This window comes from Microcebus murinus, chromosome 12 (assembly GCF_040939455.1).
Source record: "Microcebus murinus isolate Inina chromosome 12, M.murinus_Inina_mat1.0, whole genome shotgun sequence".
In the NCBI taxonomy this organism is placed as follows: Eukaryota; Metazoa; Chordata; class Mammalia; order Primates; family Cheirogaleidae; genus Microcebus; species Microcebus murinus.
Genome location: NC_134115.1, coordinates 28811627 through 28830469, shown reverse-complemented (window position 1 = coordinate 28830469; position 18843 = coordinate 28811627). Strand labels below are relative to the sequence as shown.

Below are 18843 nucleotides of genomic sequence, written 5' to 3'. Positions count from 1 at the left end.
TAGAGGTTGTTCCAAGGAATGTTTTTATGGGGGACTCATCATCAATCTCTATCAATGTTTTTTAAACATCAAGACAATATTTAATCAAAGTAAAGTGAACAGGCCACTTTTTTGTAAGACATTGTGGTAACCATCACATATGTGTTAGAAATCTTCAATTGGCCGCTTTCTCGGTTTTTTAAATGAGTCATGCTAGATAGATAGTGAAGAAGCACACACATACACACACATTTTTTTTTTTTCAGTTGCCAGTGTGAAAGCTATAGGGCAAGATAGGTTGTTGAGATTTGATAAATTATTTTTGCGCTTATTTATGGGGTAAACATGGAACATTTACAACATGGCTCTTTTAATCTCTGTGTTTAGATACAGCAGCTTTTGACAAATGATCCAGAACATTTTTGCCCTGAGGCATGCTAATGGATTAGCAAAGGAAAATAGGGCAGTAGAATTATAAGCTTTTGATCTTAATGATTTGATTTTTAAGCTGGAAAATTAAGGCACATTAACAATATATAGTGGGTAACAACCACTGTCACCTGGAGTATCTCAGAACCCTTTTCCACAACATCAGATAAAAAGGCCTCTGCTTTTTCCTATAAACTACCAGGAATGGGTTACGAGTGAGTTAAACAAAAATTGTAATAAATCTCATTATAATAATACAGAGAGAGTTTGGCGTTAGAAAATAGGTTCTCGCCTGTTCATTTAGAGCAAGTTGCATCTTGCGCTGGGTGGAAAGAATGTTGATAGAGTTGCTTTTCGCTACGGATATATTCTTTTTGGAAGCACAGGGAATGTGCTTAGGTTTACAGTGCTAACTCTGAGCAAGTGCGTCTTCTATTTCTGGTCTCCATTCACTCATTCACTCTTGCCGTAACTGACCGAATGCCTTCTCAGAGCCTTTAGTGGTACTTGAGTGAGTACTCACAGGCCCAAGCCCTGGGATAGACAATTAAATATGTACTAGTAGCATTATGGTGTAATGGGAGCCATGAAAGGTCATTGTTAAGGGACCTGCTTGACTCGCTGCCGGTGGAGTTCCAGTCCTCACTGCCACTGAGGGGGGTGGAGGCATGCTATACTCTTGCCTCCTTCTTTTCTCCTTCCCCCAGCCCCTCTCCCCATCTGTGACTTCCTTCAGATGAAACGTGAGCCTCGTTCCCTAAGTCTTGAGCTCTTAAAAGATTCATCCCCAGCCGAAGCACTCTGTTTCCCTGCCAGTCCTACTTCCTGTTTGCCTATGTCCTCCTCTCCTCTCACCAGGTTCCCCAAGTGCCTTAGGGCTTCACTGGGCTTGAAGACAGGGAGAAATTGAGTAAAGGCAGTTGTGTGCCTTTGTTGCAGGGTTTGGGAGTGAGGAGGATGCAGCTACAGCTCCCACCTAGAACTGGAATGTAGTATTTTTTTGTTTGCTTTTTGAGACAGAGTCTTGCTCTGTTGCCCGGGCTAGAGTGCCGTGGCATCAGCCTGGCTCACAGCAGCCTCAAACTCCTGGGCTCAAGCAATCCTCCTGCCTCAGCCTCCCAGGTAGCTGGGACTACAGGCATGCACCACCATGCCTGGCTAATTTTTTTTGATATATTTTTAGTTGTCCAGCTAATTTCTTTCTATTTTTAGTAGAGATAGGGTCTCACTCTTGTTCTCAGGCTAGTCTTGAACTTCTGAGCTCAAATAATCCGCCCACCTCAGCCTCCCAGAGTGCTACGATTACAGGCGTGAGCCACCGCTCCTGGCCTGGAATGTAGTATTTTAAAGCACCCTTAGGAAGAAGGGTGGCTTTATAAAAATCCTGCTGGGATTTAACTTGGGTTTGTGCTGAGTATATAAAACAGATCAAATGGAAATGACATCCTTTAATTGTCTGTCTTCCAATCCATGAACTTGGTATATGTCTTGACTTATTTGAGTCTTCATTTAATGTTGTTCAGCGAGCTTTTATATTTCTCCTCCCTGAAGTCTTAAGTATCTTTGTCATGTATACTTTGAGATTATTGTTATTTCTTATGTGTTATATATATTTTATACATTTTTAAAAAAATTACAGTTTCTATAGTTTGTTGCTACTATATGCAAACAAAATACCACCTCCCAAAGAGGTGGCTTATTCTTTTGTTTCAGACACCCTTCATTTGAAATGACAGTTGTATCTGTCATGATCTGTTAAAATAAAAAATATAAATACCTTTCAACTTAGAAACCCCACTCCTGGAGCTTTATGCAACATAAATAAATGCACTTGTTTTTATAGATATATGTGCATGGATGTTTACTGCAGCATTGTTTGTGAAGGTAAAAAATTGGAAATAGAGTGAATGCCCGTACATATGGGAATGACTGAATACACTAGATACAGCCATACAATGGAATGTTATGTAGCCATTAAATTGCATGAATTAGAGCTATTCCAATGGACATGAAGCGATTTCCATGAAGTATCTATTTAGAGAGAAAAAGAAGAGGCAGGAAAATTATGTCTTTTATGATGCTTTTTTTAAAAAATCACACACCTGTGCATGTATATATATACACATGTACCTATATGTATAGTGATAAAAATTTAGAGAAAAATATACATTTACAAGATATGTAAACCTGTTAGCTTGTTGACATAGAGGAGGGTGGGGTGATATGTTTTGGTAAAAGAGGTGGGGAGGATAGTTGAGGCATGTCACTATTTTATGAGTTTTTATGCCCTGTACTGGACACCTCCCCTTAATATTGTTTTAGTGGAAAAAATATATTTCAAAAAGCTGCACCACAGGTTCTGCATTAAGGGAGACCGATGGCATAAATATCAAACACTGACTGATAATTCACATCATATTTATTTTTTACTAAAGTGGGCATTTTGTGTTTCCCCCAAAAGCAGTCAAATTTTCAGTTATGTTCTCATAAAAACAGCCTGCATTTCCTCAGCAAAGTCCAGCAGGCTGCAGAGCTGGCAGGTGGAAAGCACACGCACATGTGGACGCATACATACATATACATACATGTGCACACACACACGTACACACAACCACATGTGCCTGTACCCTGGATCGCAGGTTTCAGAGGGGCCGCTGTCATCGTAGTAAGGTAAACCTTTTGAGCTAGAAGTAACCCACAGATGGTTTCCAGAGGCTGCTAACCTGCCTGTGATAGAGATTTATGATACCGTTTATCCTTACAGGTGATACTTTCTGGAATCATAGGATTAACAACTTGGAAAAGGCCTATGATCCTCCTGGTATGTACTGATCCTATAAATTGTTACCCTGTATAAAATGTGCTATGTATGAAGTCTGTTTAAATAAGCCGTTGAAGAAATGCTTAAGCTTCCATTGTTCATTAAAAAAATAAGTTAACAATGGACAATATTAGAAGTCATATGACCTTATAACACTAAATTAAGGTGCTCATTTTGCTGGTTTTCTGATGCACTTTAAGCTTCCTAGGTACCCAGTGCTATACATGTGTTTCTAGCTCAAGGATTAGACCCAATCTAAAAATATAATTTTTTATAAAACTCTCTACTGTGGACAGTTTTAAACATATGCAAGAATGGGGGGAATAATATAATGAACTCCCTGTACCCATCATCCAGCTTCAATAGTTATTAACTTACAGCCAGTATGTTCAGCTCTATCTACCTATTTCCACCCCCACCCCCGTATGCTTTTTTTTCTTATTATTTTGAAGCAAATCTCAGATATTAATCATGAATATGACTTTTTATTATTATAATGTTTTGGTTGGACAACCTCAGAATTTTGTTGCTTAGATTTGCTATATTGTCCATCATGTACATATTATATTTTCTTGGTAATATAGACATATTCCTGGTGACTATTTTATTGTTGTTGTTATTAAGGCAGAATTCACATAAAGTGAGCCATTTTAAAGTGTACAATTCAGTGGCATTTTTGGTACATTCCCAGTGTTCATCCTTTGTTTTTATTTGCTCTGTCATTTTGATTCAGGGAATACAATAAAAAATAAACAATCGCTGATGGAGTTTTCAACTTTCGAGGATACAATAGAGGGTCTAGGAAATTCCATTTGAATTGAAGTATACTTAAAATTGTTTTACTGTATAACATCTCTTCTTTTTATTTTTCTCTCATTCATCTTGAAATGGGGTTAAATAATTTTCTTAAGTCATTTTGTATATATGCTTAATAGTTCATCTTAAACAAACGGTTGTTTGTTAGGCAATGGGTAATCAATACAAAACTACTTACATTCTTAATTACAAGGAGAAGCAGTACATTGTATCATAGAATCTTTGAATGTCAGAATAATGGATCCCGATACTGTGCTGATGGTCTTGAAAAACTAAACTGAAGTGTTTTCAGGCCCACAAGATGACACAGGCAATATTTTACAACTCCATCAATGATAACATTGAACGAAAATCCTTTAGTAATTTTTGGAAAGAGTAAATTTATCAATGTAGCATTTTAATATATTACTTAACAGAATAGGAGAAAATGAGGCTTTGGGTGAGTTTTGTGGCCTGTGTTATAAGTGGTTGAGGTTTGTTTTGCAACAACTCTGTAGGTTTACAGTCTCTGCAGAAAAATTTTGGATGGTGTTCAATGTTTATACTAAGACCTGATTATAGGAATTACCTTTGCACTATCTTTTCCTATTGGACAATATTAAAATACTCGGAAATACAAACCTCAGGTGTTTAAATTGAATTAAAATAAGAAAATCTCTAATGATACTTGTACTTTGAAAATTCCAAATGGTGAAGAGAATATGAGCATGTGTGGTCTTAGGGTAAAGTTTAAGAACGTCCACCTTTTAAGTCATTTATTTCTTTAACGTTGTTTTGTTTTGGAAATGTGCCTTATATATTTATTGTGTGAGCTTAAGCAACTTTACGTGAAAATGAAAATGACCCTATCTTTATTGCATTCCTTTCAATTTATTTCTCATCTTCATTGGTAAGTATATGTGCTTTGTCACAAAGTTGTAACCAGTATATACATACCATGTTGTGCTCTGCTTTTTCTGTTTAACATGAAATTAATTAAGTTAATATAGTTAATATTATGTTTCCATGTATAAGGAGTCTACACTTAATATTGCTAAGCAGCCTTCTGCCATATTTTCTGTGTCATCTTCAGTTTTTATCCTATTGTTGGACATTTGAACTTCTATATTTTGGCTGCTATGAATTGTGTATTACAAAGGTCATATAGAGATTGTTTTGAAATGTTAATCTGCATCAATTTATAAATAAGATAAATTAATTTTTTAGGAACTCTACAAGGAAAACTTTTCTGAGTCTATCAAAAATCATTTGAGCCTTAGTGTCATAAATGAAAAATCATCAGTTCACATGAATCTTAGTAGTATATACCATTATAACCTGTGCCAAATATTTTGTCAAAAAAGGAAAACAGGCCGGGCGCTGTGGCTCACGCCTGTAATCCTAGCTCTTGGGAGGCCGAGGCGGGCGGATTGCTCAAGGTCAGGAGTTCAAAACCAGCCTGAGCAAGAGCGAGACCCCGTCTCTACTATAAATAGAAAGAAATTAATTGGCCAACTGATATATATATAAAAAATTAGCCGGGCATGGTGGCGCATGCCTGTAGTCCCAGCTACCCGGGAGGCTGAGGCAGAAGGATCACTCGAGCCCAGGAGTTTGAGGTTGCTGTGAGCTAGGCTGACGCCACGGCACTCACTCTAGCCTGGGCAACAAAAGCGAGACTCTGTCTCAAAAAAAAAAAAAAAAAAAAAAAAAAAAAAAAAAAAAGGAAAACATTACATGATAAAATGAAAGAAACTGGGCATGCCCATCAGATTCTTCTAGTCCATTCTCTTAAGAGCTATGTAACTGTGTGAAAACCACTTAACTTTTCTGAGTCTAGTTTTCTTTTCTGCACACGAGACAATTTAGTGATAATTTAGTGGCACTGTTTAAGATGTAGCTATACCACATCCCCCCTTAGTGGATATTTTTCTTCTTTCCTTCCTTTCTTCTTTCCTCTCCTCCTCTTTTTCCACCTCCTTCTTCCCTCCTTCCTTCTTTCTTCCTTCTTTCTTTCTTCTTTCTTTCTTCTTCTTCCCAATCCCCTTTCCTGCAGCTTCCTGGGTTTAGGGAATGTACCATTGGATGATTTCTTGGTGAGAAGCTGTGTTCCACTAGAGAGGCCAGACGAGCCCTGTGGGCTGTGTTCTTGTAGACCTGGCTTGGCTGAGCAGAGCTCTGTCCCACTCCCCTTCGCAACCCATGCTGTAGGCACAGTGGCTCTGACTTGGGGCTTTCTTCTCCTAGCTGGTTGCTTGGCTGGCTCCTTCTCTTCTCCCCTTCAGCTCAGCAGTCACTTCCTAAGAGAGGCTGTTCCCGACCATCCTGATTACAGTGGTCCGTAGTACCTGCCCTTCCCATAGCTCAGCAATGAAGCTGTTGGGTCCACAGGATGTGGTTAGCCTATGTACTTGATCTTTACTATTTGCTGAGTGTCTCCCCCAGGATAGAGGGAGTTCCATGGGGACAAGTACCTTGTCTCTTTACCCCCTACCTTTAGGGCCAGTGTGCTCGATATACATTTGTTGCTGACTGTGGAGTTCATTTGGCAGCAAAAAGAAATTTAGGTCCCGGGTGAGTTCTCCAAGTTTCTCTTTTACTTGTGTCTTAAGTTTCTCTCACTTGCTCTTGTTTCCCAAAACTTGGATTCGTGCCCTTTGAACTTCAGGGTTGTTAGGGAGTGTTTTGGTGGTGGAGCTGGGGAGGGGGAAAGATGGTCTTTGTGCGGGCCATTAGAGAGGCACGCTGTCCTCATTTTGAGCTGCTGGGCGCACACCAGTCTAGAACACGTGGATATTCCCTTCTGAGAACCATTTACAGTTGTGCTGCCTCTTTTGTGATTGTTGCTGTGATTACAGCAGGTTCTTTTTTTTACTGGTTTGAACAAAGATGGATCAGTTTGACCTAGTTCCTTCAAACTCAAGTTTGCATGGAAACTCAGAGTTGAAAGCTTTCCTCCACTTTCTCTTTTACTGATAAGCATACTCAAGTGTTCAGAACAAAAATTATAATATTGGACAGTAGTTTGTAAATATTTATATCTATTTATGGCTATGACTAGGATTAAGTGAAGGAGTATGTGCGTGCGTGTGTGTAGTATTCTAGGTTGTGTATTTTCCATAGAAAGCTAATGTTTTCTGCCAGGCATGGTGGCTCATGCCTGTAATCCTAGCACTCTGGGAAGCCGAGACAGGAGGATCACTTGAAACTGGGAGTTTAAGACCAGGCTGAGCAACATAGCGAGACCTCGTCTCTACAAAAAAACAGAAAATCAGCCAGGCGTGGTGGCGCGTGCCTGTAGTCTCAGTTACTCAGGAGGCTGAGGCAGGAGGATCGCTTGAGCCCAGGAGTTGGAGGGGGAGGGGAAAAACTAACATTTCCCATTTTTAAAGTATGTTTTTATTTCTTCTGGACATCATTCCTTTTTCATTCTAATAAAATATTTGTGTTCATAAATCACATGCAGTGTTAGAAATAGTCTCAAGATGGTCTGGTCTAGGGACCCTCCTTAGTTAGAAAACAGAATTGTGTTAATAAGATATTTTTCTTATTTTTCTTTGGTGGCATAGGTATTTTTTTGTGGCAGGTATCATATTTTTTCTTTGCCGGTACATTTAGTAAGAATCACCACTGTGAAAGTCCAAGCTGGCCCACTGCCTATGATTATGATTTTGGTTGCTTATGAAGTGGTAATTTGAGCTACTGCTATTTTTTTTCCTGTCAGTTACGGACAGATGGGATGATACAACCTAGAAGTGATAAAAGGACAGTTGCTCTGTTGTTCGGCATCAAGAATGAAGGTTCTTCCCCAGTGATGTGCTTGTGTCGCAGGTGGTTTATTCTCAAGCGCGGATCCTGTTGATTTGCACCCAGACCAAGCGTAGAGGAGGGTAAATACACTGGCTGGTTTTAAAGTGGTCCTTTGGTTTCTTTTCTAACGTCAAGATTATAGTATTTGGAATAAAGCCTCATTACCCAAAGAGACTAAAAAGTGGCCTAAGATATACATAATTCATTTTTCTTCATCTCACAATCCAAGTAGGCTAGGCTGGTAATAGTTCTGCTCCACAAAGTTCTGGCAGGTTCTTTTGCACACATTTTTATAGATAAGGGCTCAGTAGCTCAGGAGTTAACTGGCTTGTCCAGTTCACAATCAGATGATCTATTATGAGAAAGAATCCAGGAGTTTCAGCTCCTAGTTTAGTGCGTCTTCCATTGTAACATTTCCCCACCTCTTCCATTAGCAAATTGGTAGGTACTTCGCTGTAGCCAACAATGGCTGCTGCTGCTTCTTTTTTTTCAGGGTAAAATATAAGTTAAATAAGTTATTTTCTTATTTGTGACTGTCCAGTTCTTTTTCAAGATCTGAAGTGACAAAATTTGGGGGAATTTTATCCTTCACTCAAAAAAGCCAGAAGCAGAAATGACCAAGGGTATGCAAGGTCTAATGTTTTTTTTTTTTTTTTTTAGTAGAGATGGGGTCTCACTCTTGCTCAGGCTGGTCTCTAACTCCTGAGCTCAAGCGATCCTCCCACCTCGGCTTCCCAGAGCGCTAGGATTACAGGCATGAGCCACTGCACCCGGCCACAAGATCTGATGTTGAGTCTCAGTCCTGTCCATTTCAGTCAGTGAGTGGCCACAGAAACAAATCTGATCGGTTCCCTTATTTGTGCAATGGGTATACACTCATCCCTCAGGACTGTAATGAGGAACAAGACACAAATGCTCATTAAAACTGTAAAATGGGATCTCAGGCTAGACAAGCACATTATGAATTATGTTTTGTCACCCATTGAGAAAAATCTCCAAGAGCAGATCTGGTCTCTCGGTTCGGTGTGTTGTTAAGTAACCCATGGCAGTGAAATGTGCACTTAGGTATGGCGAAGGCATCCTGGGCTGGGCTCAGGCTTCTCTATGACTACAGTGGGTTTAGTCTTTTGGCAACAGAAGTTTGCTTTCTCCCGCTGATCATCTTCTCCCAGGAACTATGCATTGGGCAAGAACCTATGATCTATCCAAAACAAAGTAAAACACCCCGAGATCCTCAGAAATTGAAAGCACTCTTGGGCAGTCCATCTCTGGGCATCATCGAGACCAAGGCAATACCTTGTTTTGCAAACTGACCTAAGCTAATTTGGGTATGCTCTAAATAGCAGGTTTAGTTTGCTAGCAACAGATAATTGCCAAAGCTTAGAAGTATTAATAACTTTCCTGCAAAGTCCATTGTTAAAATGAAATTGATTCTCAGATCCAATTCTGCCATGCATATACTCGTTAGCCCCCAGACAAAAAGAAATTGTTCACACCCTCTGTTCTGAAGCTTAAAGGATAGAGAGATGAGATTTGTATCATGCTTACAGAACAGAGTGTGTGTACAATGTTTTTGTCTCTCACTTTTGTATCCACTTGTCTTGAATACCACTGTTGATTCCCTGAAAACCTGTTGATCAAGCAAAGCTAAGATTATTAGACCTACTTCAGTAAGGGAGAACACTTCCTTGCCAGTTCTCAGAAAGGGTGAGTCAAAAAGAGGATATTTATAGAGTTTTAGGGCTTCTGTCGGGCAGTGATTTTTTAAAGTGAGTCTTGCAAGGGAGAGAACTGGTTGGAATTGGGCAGAGTTTAAGACATAGAGTAATCCCTCATTATTTGCAGTTTTGCTTTCCATGGTTTCAGTTATCTGTGGTCAACCATGGTCTGAAAATATTACCTGGAAAATTCCAGAAATAAATAATTCATCAATTTTAAATTGCTTGCCGTTCTGAGATGCATGAGGAGATCTTTTGCTGTCCCACCGGGGACATGGATTATCCCTTTGTCCAGTGTATCCATTCTGTCTACGCTCTCCTCCAGTTAGTCACTTAATAGCCATCTCAGTTATCAGATTGTCACAGTAAGGCAGTGCTTGTGTTCAAGTCACCCTTATTTTGCTTAATAGTGGCCCCAAAGCGCAAGGGTAGTGATGCTGGCAATTTGGATATGCCAAAGAGAAGCCATAAAATGCTTTCCTTAAGCGAAAAGGTGAAAGTTCTCCACTTAATAAGGAAATTAAAAAAAAAAAAAACAACAACTTGTATGCTGAGGTTGCTAAGATACAGTAAGAATGTATCTGCTATCTGTGAAAGGGTGAAGAAGGGAAAAGAAATTTGTGTGTAGTATATATAGGATTTAGTGCTATCTCTGGTTTCAGGCATACACGGGGGGTCTTGGAACATATCCCGCACGAATAAGGCGGGGACTACTGTGGGTTGGGGGCACAGTGAGAGAAGGGTCCGGATCTGGAAGAAAGGCTTGATGAGTAGTAAACTGTTAGTCTTGATAAATAAACTATTTTAGTTAGTCTACAGTCTTACTTTTGAGGAGCAAGTATTTCCCAGAGCAAGTAGCTGAATTATTTTTGTTTCTTCACAGTATTGTTTAACATAGGGTCAGAAAAGTCTGGCTGGTCCCAGGATTGATTAACACAGGGAAAAGAAATTATGTTGGTTTTAGTTAATTTCACAGAGAACCCATTTTTAACGTCCATTATGCCTATTATGCAAGCTAATAATTTCTTCAATGGCGTCTCATTTCCATATTCACTATAGCAGAGTCGCTTGGGTATTGTTGGGAGATAAAGATAAAGGGAGCAGGCTTTTGGAGTTTGGCCTTTTCATACATGCTAGCTGGCCATTGGGGAATATGAATTTCTGATTGTTCTTAGGGTACAGCTGGGACTAAGCAATATGTACATGCTATCACATTGTTAGTCCTGCAGTATTTTAAAGGGCATTGCGGACAAGCTCTAGTAGTGTGTGTGTACCTGGGTTGCTAAAGGGAGCCTGCCCTCTGACAGTCCTGCCTCCAGACTGTCTGGGCCCAACAAGTATAGTGGTCAATTTCTGAATATGACTGTGAGGAAATTCACCAACTGTGAATGATTTGGTGCAAGAGGGGACATCACTTTGAATTGGGGGAATATCTTAAAATAGTTGTGTTGTCCTATGAAAAGTAGCAGAATAATATGTATGGTCCCATTTGTGTATATATGTGTATTTAAAAAAAAAACCCTGTGTGATCACACATATGTGTTTGTATTTTCCGGAAAGATGTACAAGACATTGTTTATGGTGGGCACCTTTGCTGAGTGAAATGGGAATGGAGGGGGAAGGCTTTTTTACTTTCCAGTTTGGAGAGGACAATCTTGTATTGTGTGACGAGGAAGAGACTTTTCGTTGAGTTATGTTTTGTTTGATCTTTGGCCCCTCTGTGTCTGCAGTATCTGAACCCCCTTTTTGGAGCTGGGAGTCTTGGTGAGAGGCAGGGCCTGCCTCCAGTGGCGGGAGCTTCTGAGGCCACAGCTTGCACTTCTGAATGCCAACAGCCAGCCTGCGAGCCCATGACCCCCACCCGCCCCCAGCGGGAGCTCTAGCCCAAGACTCTGGAGCTGGAGCTGTTGATGGGGAGAAGCCCAAAGCAGCTTAGAATCCATTAGGCTAAGGAGGCAGCTGGTGTCCAAGGCTAGCAACAAGGAGCCCAGTTTTCGCGTGGCATGGCCTCGGTAGACATTCCAGCACCCAGCTTCCTTGCCTGCTTCCCGGGTTCCTGAGCTTGGTTCCTGCCGGTTCTGTGAGCTACCCAACAGCCTTGAGAGAAGTCCCTTTTCTTTTTTCTTAAATCGTCTAAGTTGGTTTCCCTTACCATGTTTCCTCGAAAATAAGACCTACCCATAAACTAAGCCCTAGCAGGATTTCCAAGCATTTGCGCAACGGAAGCCCTACCCCGAAAATAAGACCTAGTGCTGGGCGTGGCTACGCAGCGTATCTGCACAACCCATGCATTTCGCTGCGGAGCGGTAAAGAAGACGAGCAGCCCTTCCCATCTGTCCCATCGTGACAGCTACTATCCCAGAGGTGACCGGAAAGATGCGGGCAGCCCCACCAACAAGGTCGGCTCCCCCTGTCAGGTCCCGGCCATCCTGTGCGTGCTGCAAGCTGAGGCTTTGAGGGGAAAATAACACATCCCCTGAAAATAAGCCCTAGGGTGTCTTCTTGAGGAAAAATAAATATCAGACCCTGTCTTATTTTTGGGGAAACACGGTATTCGTAACATAATCAAGAACTCTGACTGCTTAGGACCATGATTTTTCTTTCATGATTATTACTTGAATAATAATTTTAAAAATAAGTTAAAAAACAAATACATTCATTCTTAAACATTTGGGCACTTATGGTAGCTCAGTTGAAGAAATCTGGTGGGTACTCAAACTAGATTGATTTATGGTGAGTGCCTGACATTGGTGCGAAGTGTTGGGTCAGGGACCCCGAGGTGGGGGTGGATTTGGGTCTTACTGGGTGTAATTTCTCAGTGAGGATACCACAGAGTTGCCAGGTAGAGATCTTTAGTTAAAAGGAAACAATTATCTCCAAATGGACATGGTGTGTTAGCAAGTATTTTGTATGTTGATGGAGGGGAAAGAGGATAGGTTTGGGTGAGACCTGGGTCCTCTGGTTATTTGTGTAATTTTGGGCATAATACTTCACATCTCTGAGACTATTTCTTATTTATTTTATCTCCATGTGTCCATATATATATTTATAAATCTATTATCTATGTCTCTAACACATCACTATGACATTTTATAATTTACTAAATGGTTTTTTAAGAGGGAAAAATCTTTTTTTATTTAAAAAGGAGCTCAGTAGTCTTCTTACTCATATCAAAAATAATAATTTGGCCGGGCGCAGTGGCTCACTCCAGTAATCCTAGTGCTTGGGAGGCCGAGGCAGGAGAATTGCTTGAGCCCGCGAGTTCAAGACTAGCCTGAGCAATATAGCGAGACCCTGTCTCTACAAAAAAATAGAAAAATTAGCCACGTGTCGTGGTGCACTCCTGTAGTCCCAGGTACTCAGGAGGCTGAGGAAGGCAGATCGTTTGAGCCCAGGAGTTTGAAGTTGCTGTGAGCTAGGCTGACGCCACAGCACTGTAGCCTGGGTAACAGAGTGAGACTCTGTCTCAAACAAACAAACAAAAAATTAGAGTTCTGTGCATTTCTTCCAACACCCCAAACTTATTATACTCCCCAGAATCAATCTTTTCAAATCCTTTCTGATTTTAGTATTCTTGACAGTTGTCCCACCTTGTTAAAGTGAGGGTTTGTCACACTGATGCTAACCCACCTTCCCTCTTCTCCTATTTTTTAAAAATTATTTTTGTATCTCCTATTCATGACTTTGTAATTTTAAATAATACACTTCTATTACTTAAATCCTTTACTTTGGATAGTATTTTTTGACTCTTTTATAAGGCGAAGAAATGAGCACATCTCTCTGCTTCTTTCCCCCTTCAACTTCCCAGTTTTTGATAGTGACGTTACTACCTTTATATTGTCAGTGTTTTAACATTTACATTTTACACTTAAACTATGTCTTTGAGTTGCTTCTCAAATAATGAAGACCAAAATGGCATTTATAGGATTTTCATGTGAATGCTACTGTAATAGGACGGTAGAATTTGGATCCTTTATTTCCAGAGATCCAAGGGATGCCACCTGCTCCCACATTCCAGCGTGTGTGTTAGAATGTTAGAAGCAGGACTTGCAGAGCTGCGGGGTGAAAACCAGTTTCGTAACCCATAACTGATCTCTGTCTCCCAGCCTATAAAAAGATTAGGGCTTAAAGAGACACATGTTTTTAAAGAAAGTTACCGAATTGCTGTGGCATTTTGCATTCCACCTTTTCATGGGGAAAGGAGGGTGCTTAAAGATAAGCACCTGGAGAACCTGATGTCCTGGGTGTTTGCCTGGACCGGTGTCAGGCACACGCCTGAGGGATCAAAGAGCTGGCTGGCACACGCTGTGGCCTCCGAGTTGAAAACTGCAGTTGGAGAAATAACTGTACGTTCACAGACCAGGCCCACGGGCCATATCCTTCCAGCTGGCCAGCTGGGCTTCACAGGAGAGAACAGGCCTGGGGCGAGCTTACATTCTGCCCAAAGGGACCACAGGCACTGAGCAGCCCACAGCAGAAGGAAGCTGGGCCTGCACGGCTGGGTGCTTGTCAAGGCAACTTGTAGGCACAGCAGTAGGGGTCTCGGAGGAGCCAATGGGGGCCCATTCAGGAGAGAGTCCCCTGGAAACCCTTGCCACCACCAGACATTAACAGCCAGGTGAATTCTCCTTGCCTCTTGCCTTGTCTACTAGCATGGCCCTGGCCTCCCCCTTACTCCCTCCTATCCAAAATGACAGAACTGTGGTTAGCAGGTTGCAGGAGGAGAAGTACACACACACACACACACACACACACACACACACACACACACACACAGAGGAAATAGAGAAGACTGCAGTCATGCCCTTGCGCTTCCCACCCCAGGCTTGCTTGCTGCCTGAAGTAATAAGCCCGACGCCAGGGAGAGGAGCTTAAGTTCAAATGCAGTTCCAAGTTTTGACTGGGACACAGGTGTGTACACATTTTAATTACTAAAATGAGTCGTTTTGTGACTTGAAGTGACCGGAGGACTTTCTGTCTCTGTTATTGATCAGAGAAGTCATGGGCCTGGACTCAAATTTTTTTCTTAAAGGGTCAGGAATAACTAGCCCTCCAAAGTGGCCATGAGCAACACTGGGGAGAAAAGAACAAAGTAGTTTTCTGTTGGCATTGTGAATCCAGCTTGTTCAAGAGACCAGGTGCATTATTTACTGCAACACCAGGAAGAGCGATTGATTCTAAAGAGAAGAAAATATAATCCCATGTCATTCAAAGGAAGACTGTTTCCTTTGCCAAGTCAAATGCATTATTCTTTCCTGTACTCTAGTATTTGCTCTGTATCATGTCATGTCTTAGTTTGCTTTCATCTTTGGACCATGCCTTTGATGGATAGCTTTATATTTTTTCCTGGAGATTCTAAACGATTTTTTTCTTGTTGGCAAAAAAGGCACCTAATCTTGGAGATATCTATCTTCTTCTTTTTTTAATAGTATCATTGAGATATAATTGACAGACGACAAAAATTCGCTCATTTAAGGTATATAATAAAGTGTATATTCACAGGCATGTGCAAACATCACTACTGTCAATTGCTGAAATTTTTCATCACCCCAGAAAGAAACCTTGTACCCACTGGAAGCCACTGCCCATTTCCCCACAGTACTCTCAACCCTAGGAAACCATTAATGTACTTTCTTTCTTTATAGATTTGCTGCTTCTGTATATTTCAAATAAATGAAATCATATAATATGTGATCCTTTGTGAGTGGCTTCTTCACTTAGCATTTCTTAATTAGAATAATATTTTAAAGGTTCATCCTTATAGCATATATCAATACTTTTTCCTTTTTTTATTACTGAATAATATTCCATTACATGGCTACACCACAGTTTACTTATCTATTCATCAGTTGATAGATACTTTCACTTTGGCTATTAGGAATAACACTGCTGTGAACACTAGTGTACACATTTTCTTTTGCGGATATGTTTTAATCTCTCTTGGTTATATGCCTGGGAGTGGAGTTGCTGAGTCATATGATAACTCCATGTTTTACATTTTGAGATACTGCTAAACTATTTTCAAAGTGTCTGTGTCATTGTACCTTTCTATCAGCAGCAGTGTGTGAAGGTTCTAATTTCTCCATGTTTTTGCCAACGCTTGTTGTCTGGCTTTTTGATTATAGCCATTCTTATGAATGTGAAGTGGCACCTCATTGTGGTTTTGATTTGATGCCCAGCATCTTTTCATGCGCTTATTGGCCATTTGTGTATCTTCTTTAGAGAAATGTCTATTTAGAACTGTTGTACACTATTGTAAAGTCAAAAAAATCATAGGTTGAACCATCATAAATTGGGGGTGCATGTACATGATTTGCTAATAATTTCTTTGATTCTGTGGGTTGTCTTTTTACTTTCTTGATGGTGACCCTTGAAGCACAAAAGTTTTTAATTTTGAAGTTCAATTTGTCCATTTTTAATTTTGTGGCTTTTACTGTGGTATTTAGGAATGCTTTGTCTAACCCAAGGTCATTAAGTTTTACTCCTGTATATTTTTTCCAGGATTTGCATTGTTTTAGCTATTTTCTGCTTACCGTTTTAACTTTTGCATGTATTGTTAAGGCAGGGGTCTAAGATTATTCTTTTGCATGTGAATGTCCATTTGTACCAGCACCATTTGTTGAAAAGACTTATTTTCTCATTGAGTTATCCTGGCACCTTTGTTGAAAATCAAGTGACTCTAAGTGTGAGGTTAATATATCTGGCTACCTGATCATACCATTTTTGCTAGTTGTTCCACTCTCCCTCTTGGACATTTCTTGCCGAGACCACTAACTTCCTGTTCTAGTTTGTACTTAATTGTTTTCTAGGCCTGCTGCACAGATGTCATCTGCATATTTCTTTTCTTTGTCTTCTTAAATTAGATCCATTGTTTCATAGATCTCATGCAGTCTTTTCCCCTGAATTCCTTTTTCATTGACAGAGAACATTATCAAATAATAATTTTCAAAAAGAATTGAGGGAAGGGAACCGTCTCAAGGTTTGACTATCTTGATGTATTTTCATTGTTACCCTCTTATTTGAATAATGATTTGGCTGGACATAGAATCCTTGGTTCAAAATAATTTTCCTTCCAAGATTTGAAGTCATGCCTTTTGTCATGGATTAGAAACTTGATGCTGATCTGACTCTTGCTCCTTGGTAGACAACTTTTTCTCACCCCCTCCCCACCCTCAGCCCATCTGGAAGCTTTAGGGTCTTGTCTTTACCTTTGTGTTTGTAAAGTTTGATTTTCAAAATGTTAAAATCACCAGTCTCAGGCAAATATAAAATGAACACATGTCATTAATGAAAGAACACTAGTTCAAAGAGTATTTGTGAAGCTAAGTATTACATTTATAGGTGATTTTAGGAGAAGATTGCTGAGGTAGATACAAAACTGGTTAATATACTGCAAGGCCATAAACTGTAACTTCTGAGCTTTTCTATTCTGTTGGACAGAACTTATTTTCATCTCTACTGAAATAAAATCTACAGATTAACTCTGGCCCTACAGAGTTGTAAAATAGCCAATTACAAATAAATAAGTGGATTACTCAATAATTTCTTCTGCCTATTTCCAAGTTTCAGTTAATTTTCCTGACAATCTTCTGAAGTTACATGAACATATATGTCTAGGAATGGATCTTTTTTCCCTTCATCCTTTTGAGTATTTAGTGAGCTCTTTTTTTTTTTTTCTTTCTTTTTTTAACACTGAGGAATTTTCTTTATTGTTTCCTTCCCTCCATTTGCTCTGCTCTTTCTTTCTAGAACATCTAATAATCAGATGTTGGACCACTTGGATTGAATGTCTTTGTTTCTTAACTTTCCAAAGTCTCACATTTTCTAATTTTTTTTTTTTTATTTATGTGCTGGGTGTTTTCTTAATTTTTGCTCCTGCCATTCTATTGAAGTATTCCTTTTGATAATTAAATTATATTTTTACATATTCAGGAACACTTTTTTGATCTTTGATTTGTCCTTTCTCATAGCAGCTGTTCTTGTTTTTGCTTTTTTTTTTTTTTTAATTTAAATAAAGCCTACAGCACCTGGCAGCTGTTCTTGTTTTATGTGTGCTGTATTTTTTCCTCTCTCTTTGAAGAAACATATGAGATACACATAACATTTTTATGTTCTCTGAGTAATCTGTTTTCTTTTGGGGGGTCAGTGGTGCTGGTTGACATCTAGTTCCTTCTTTCTTATGTTGTTAGATTTTTGAATGTTTGCTGGTCCTTGCTGGTTCATTCTGGTTATGACTGAAGAACTAGGTTGGTAATATTTTTAATGTTTGTAATAATAATAATAACACATAACTGAGGTGCATGTATTTGTCCACTAATCCTATAAGGTGTTATTAGTTTCCTTATTCTGAAGAATCCAAGGCACAAAGAGGTTCAAGTAATTTGTCCAAGCTCATATAGCTAGAGCTTGGACAAAGCTCTTCCGTCCTAGCTCTTCTGTCTGTGGAGTCCAAGTTCTCAACCACGACCTTAGTTGTGTGGGTCTGGTTCCTCAGCAGGCTTGTCTGGGAGAGAGAACTGTCTGAGAGTTCTGTGCAGCTGAGTGGACCAAAGGGATTGAGAGGCTTCGTTTTAGGGTGTGTTTGGGAGAAGCAAGCAGATGACCCCCAATATGCCAGAAAGAAGAGAACACCCACCAAGACCTGGGGTGGGGGCGACCACCGTGCTCCCAGGCAAATGACGCAGCTCTTTCAGAAAGAAGTTCACTAGTATTAACTGGTGCGCAGAGGCTTATACTCCCTATTACTTTTGCATCTGCAAAAGTCTCTCCGATATTATTCCAATGCTTTATTATGAAAATTCTCAAACTTACAGAAAAGTTGAGCAAATAACTCAATGAATTCTCATATGCTCTCCACTTTCAGTAGCTGTTAACACTTTGTCATATTTGCTACCTAAATAGAAATTTTACATTTCAAAATTGCTGTCTTCATGATACTTCATTCCTGTATACTTTAGGAAGTATCTCTTGGAAAAAAAAAAACCAAAAAAACAACACATTCTGCTACATCAGCATAATAACATTACCATATTTAAGAAAATTATCAGTAATTTCCTAATGTCATCTAATATTCAGCGCATATTCAGATTTCCCCAGTTGTTCCAAAACATTTTAAAATAACTCTTCTTAGTAAAAATCTTTGTAGTCGAAGTATGGTTTGTTTACATTTTGTATGTAAAAGGTTACAGCTTGATGAGTTACCAAAACGTGGATACTCCCATGTACCCTAACTTTTTTGAATAAATTTATGATGCTTTTTTGAATAAATTTAAGATGCTGTTAAGGTTCATT

The 18843-nt window shown here is 39.7% G+C and overlaps 1 protein-coding gene across 2 annotated transcripts in view; it reads left to right on the top strand.

Annotated features, from left to right (window-relative positions):
* Nucleotides 1-18843, top strand: part of ENTREP1 (endosomal transmembrane epsin interactor 1) — a 69911-nt gene that overhangs the window by 6620 nt on the left and 44448 nt on the right. For both annotated transcript variants that reach the window (XM_076008643.1, XM_020289300.2), the window contains exon 2: nucleotides 3173-3229. In XM_076008643.1, the coding sequence (XP_075864758.1) occupies nucleotides 3173-3229 (57 nt within the window). The remainder of the gene's footprint in view (nucleotides 1-3172; nucleotides 3230-18843) is intronic.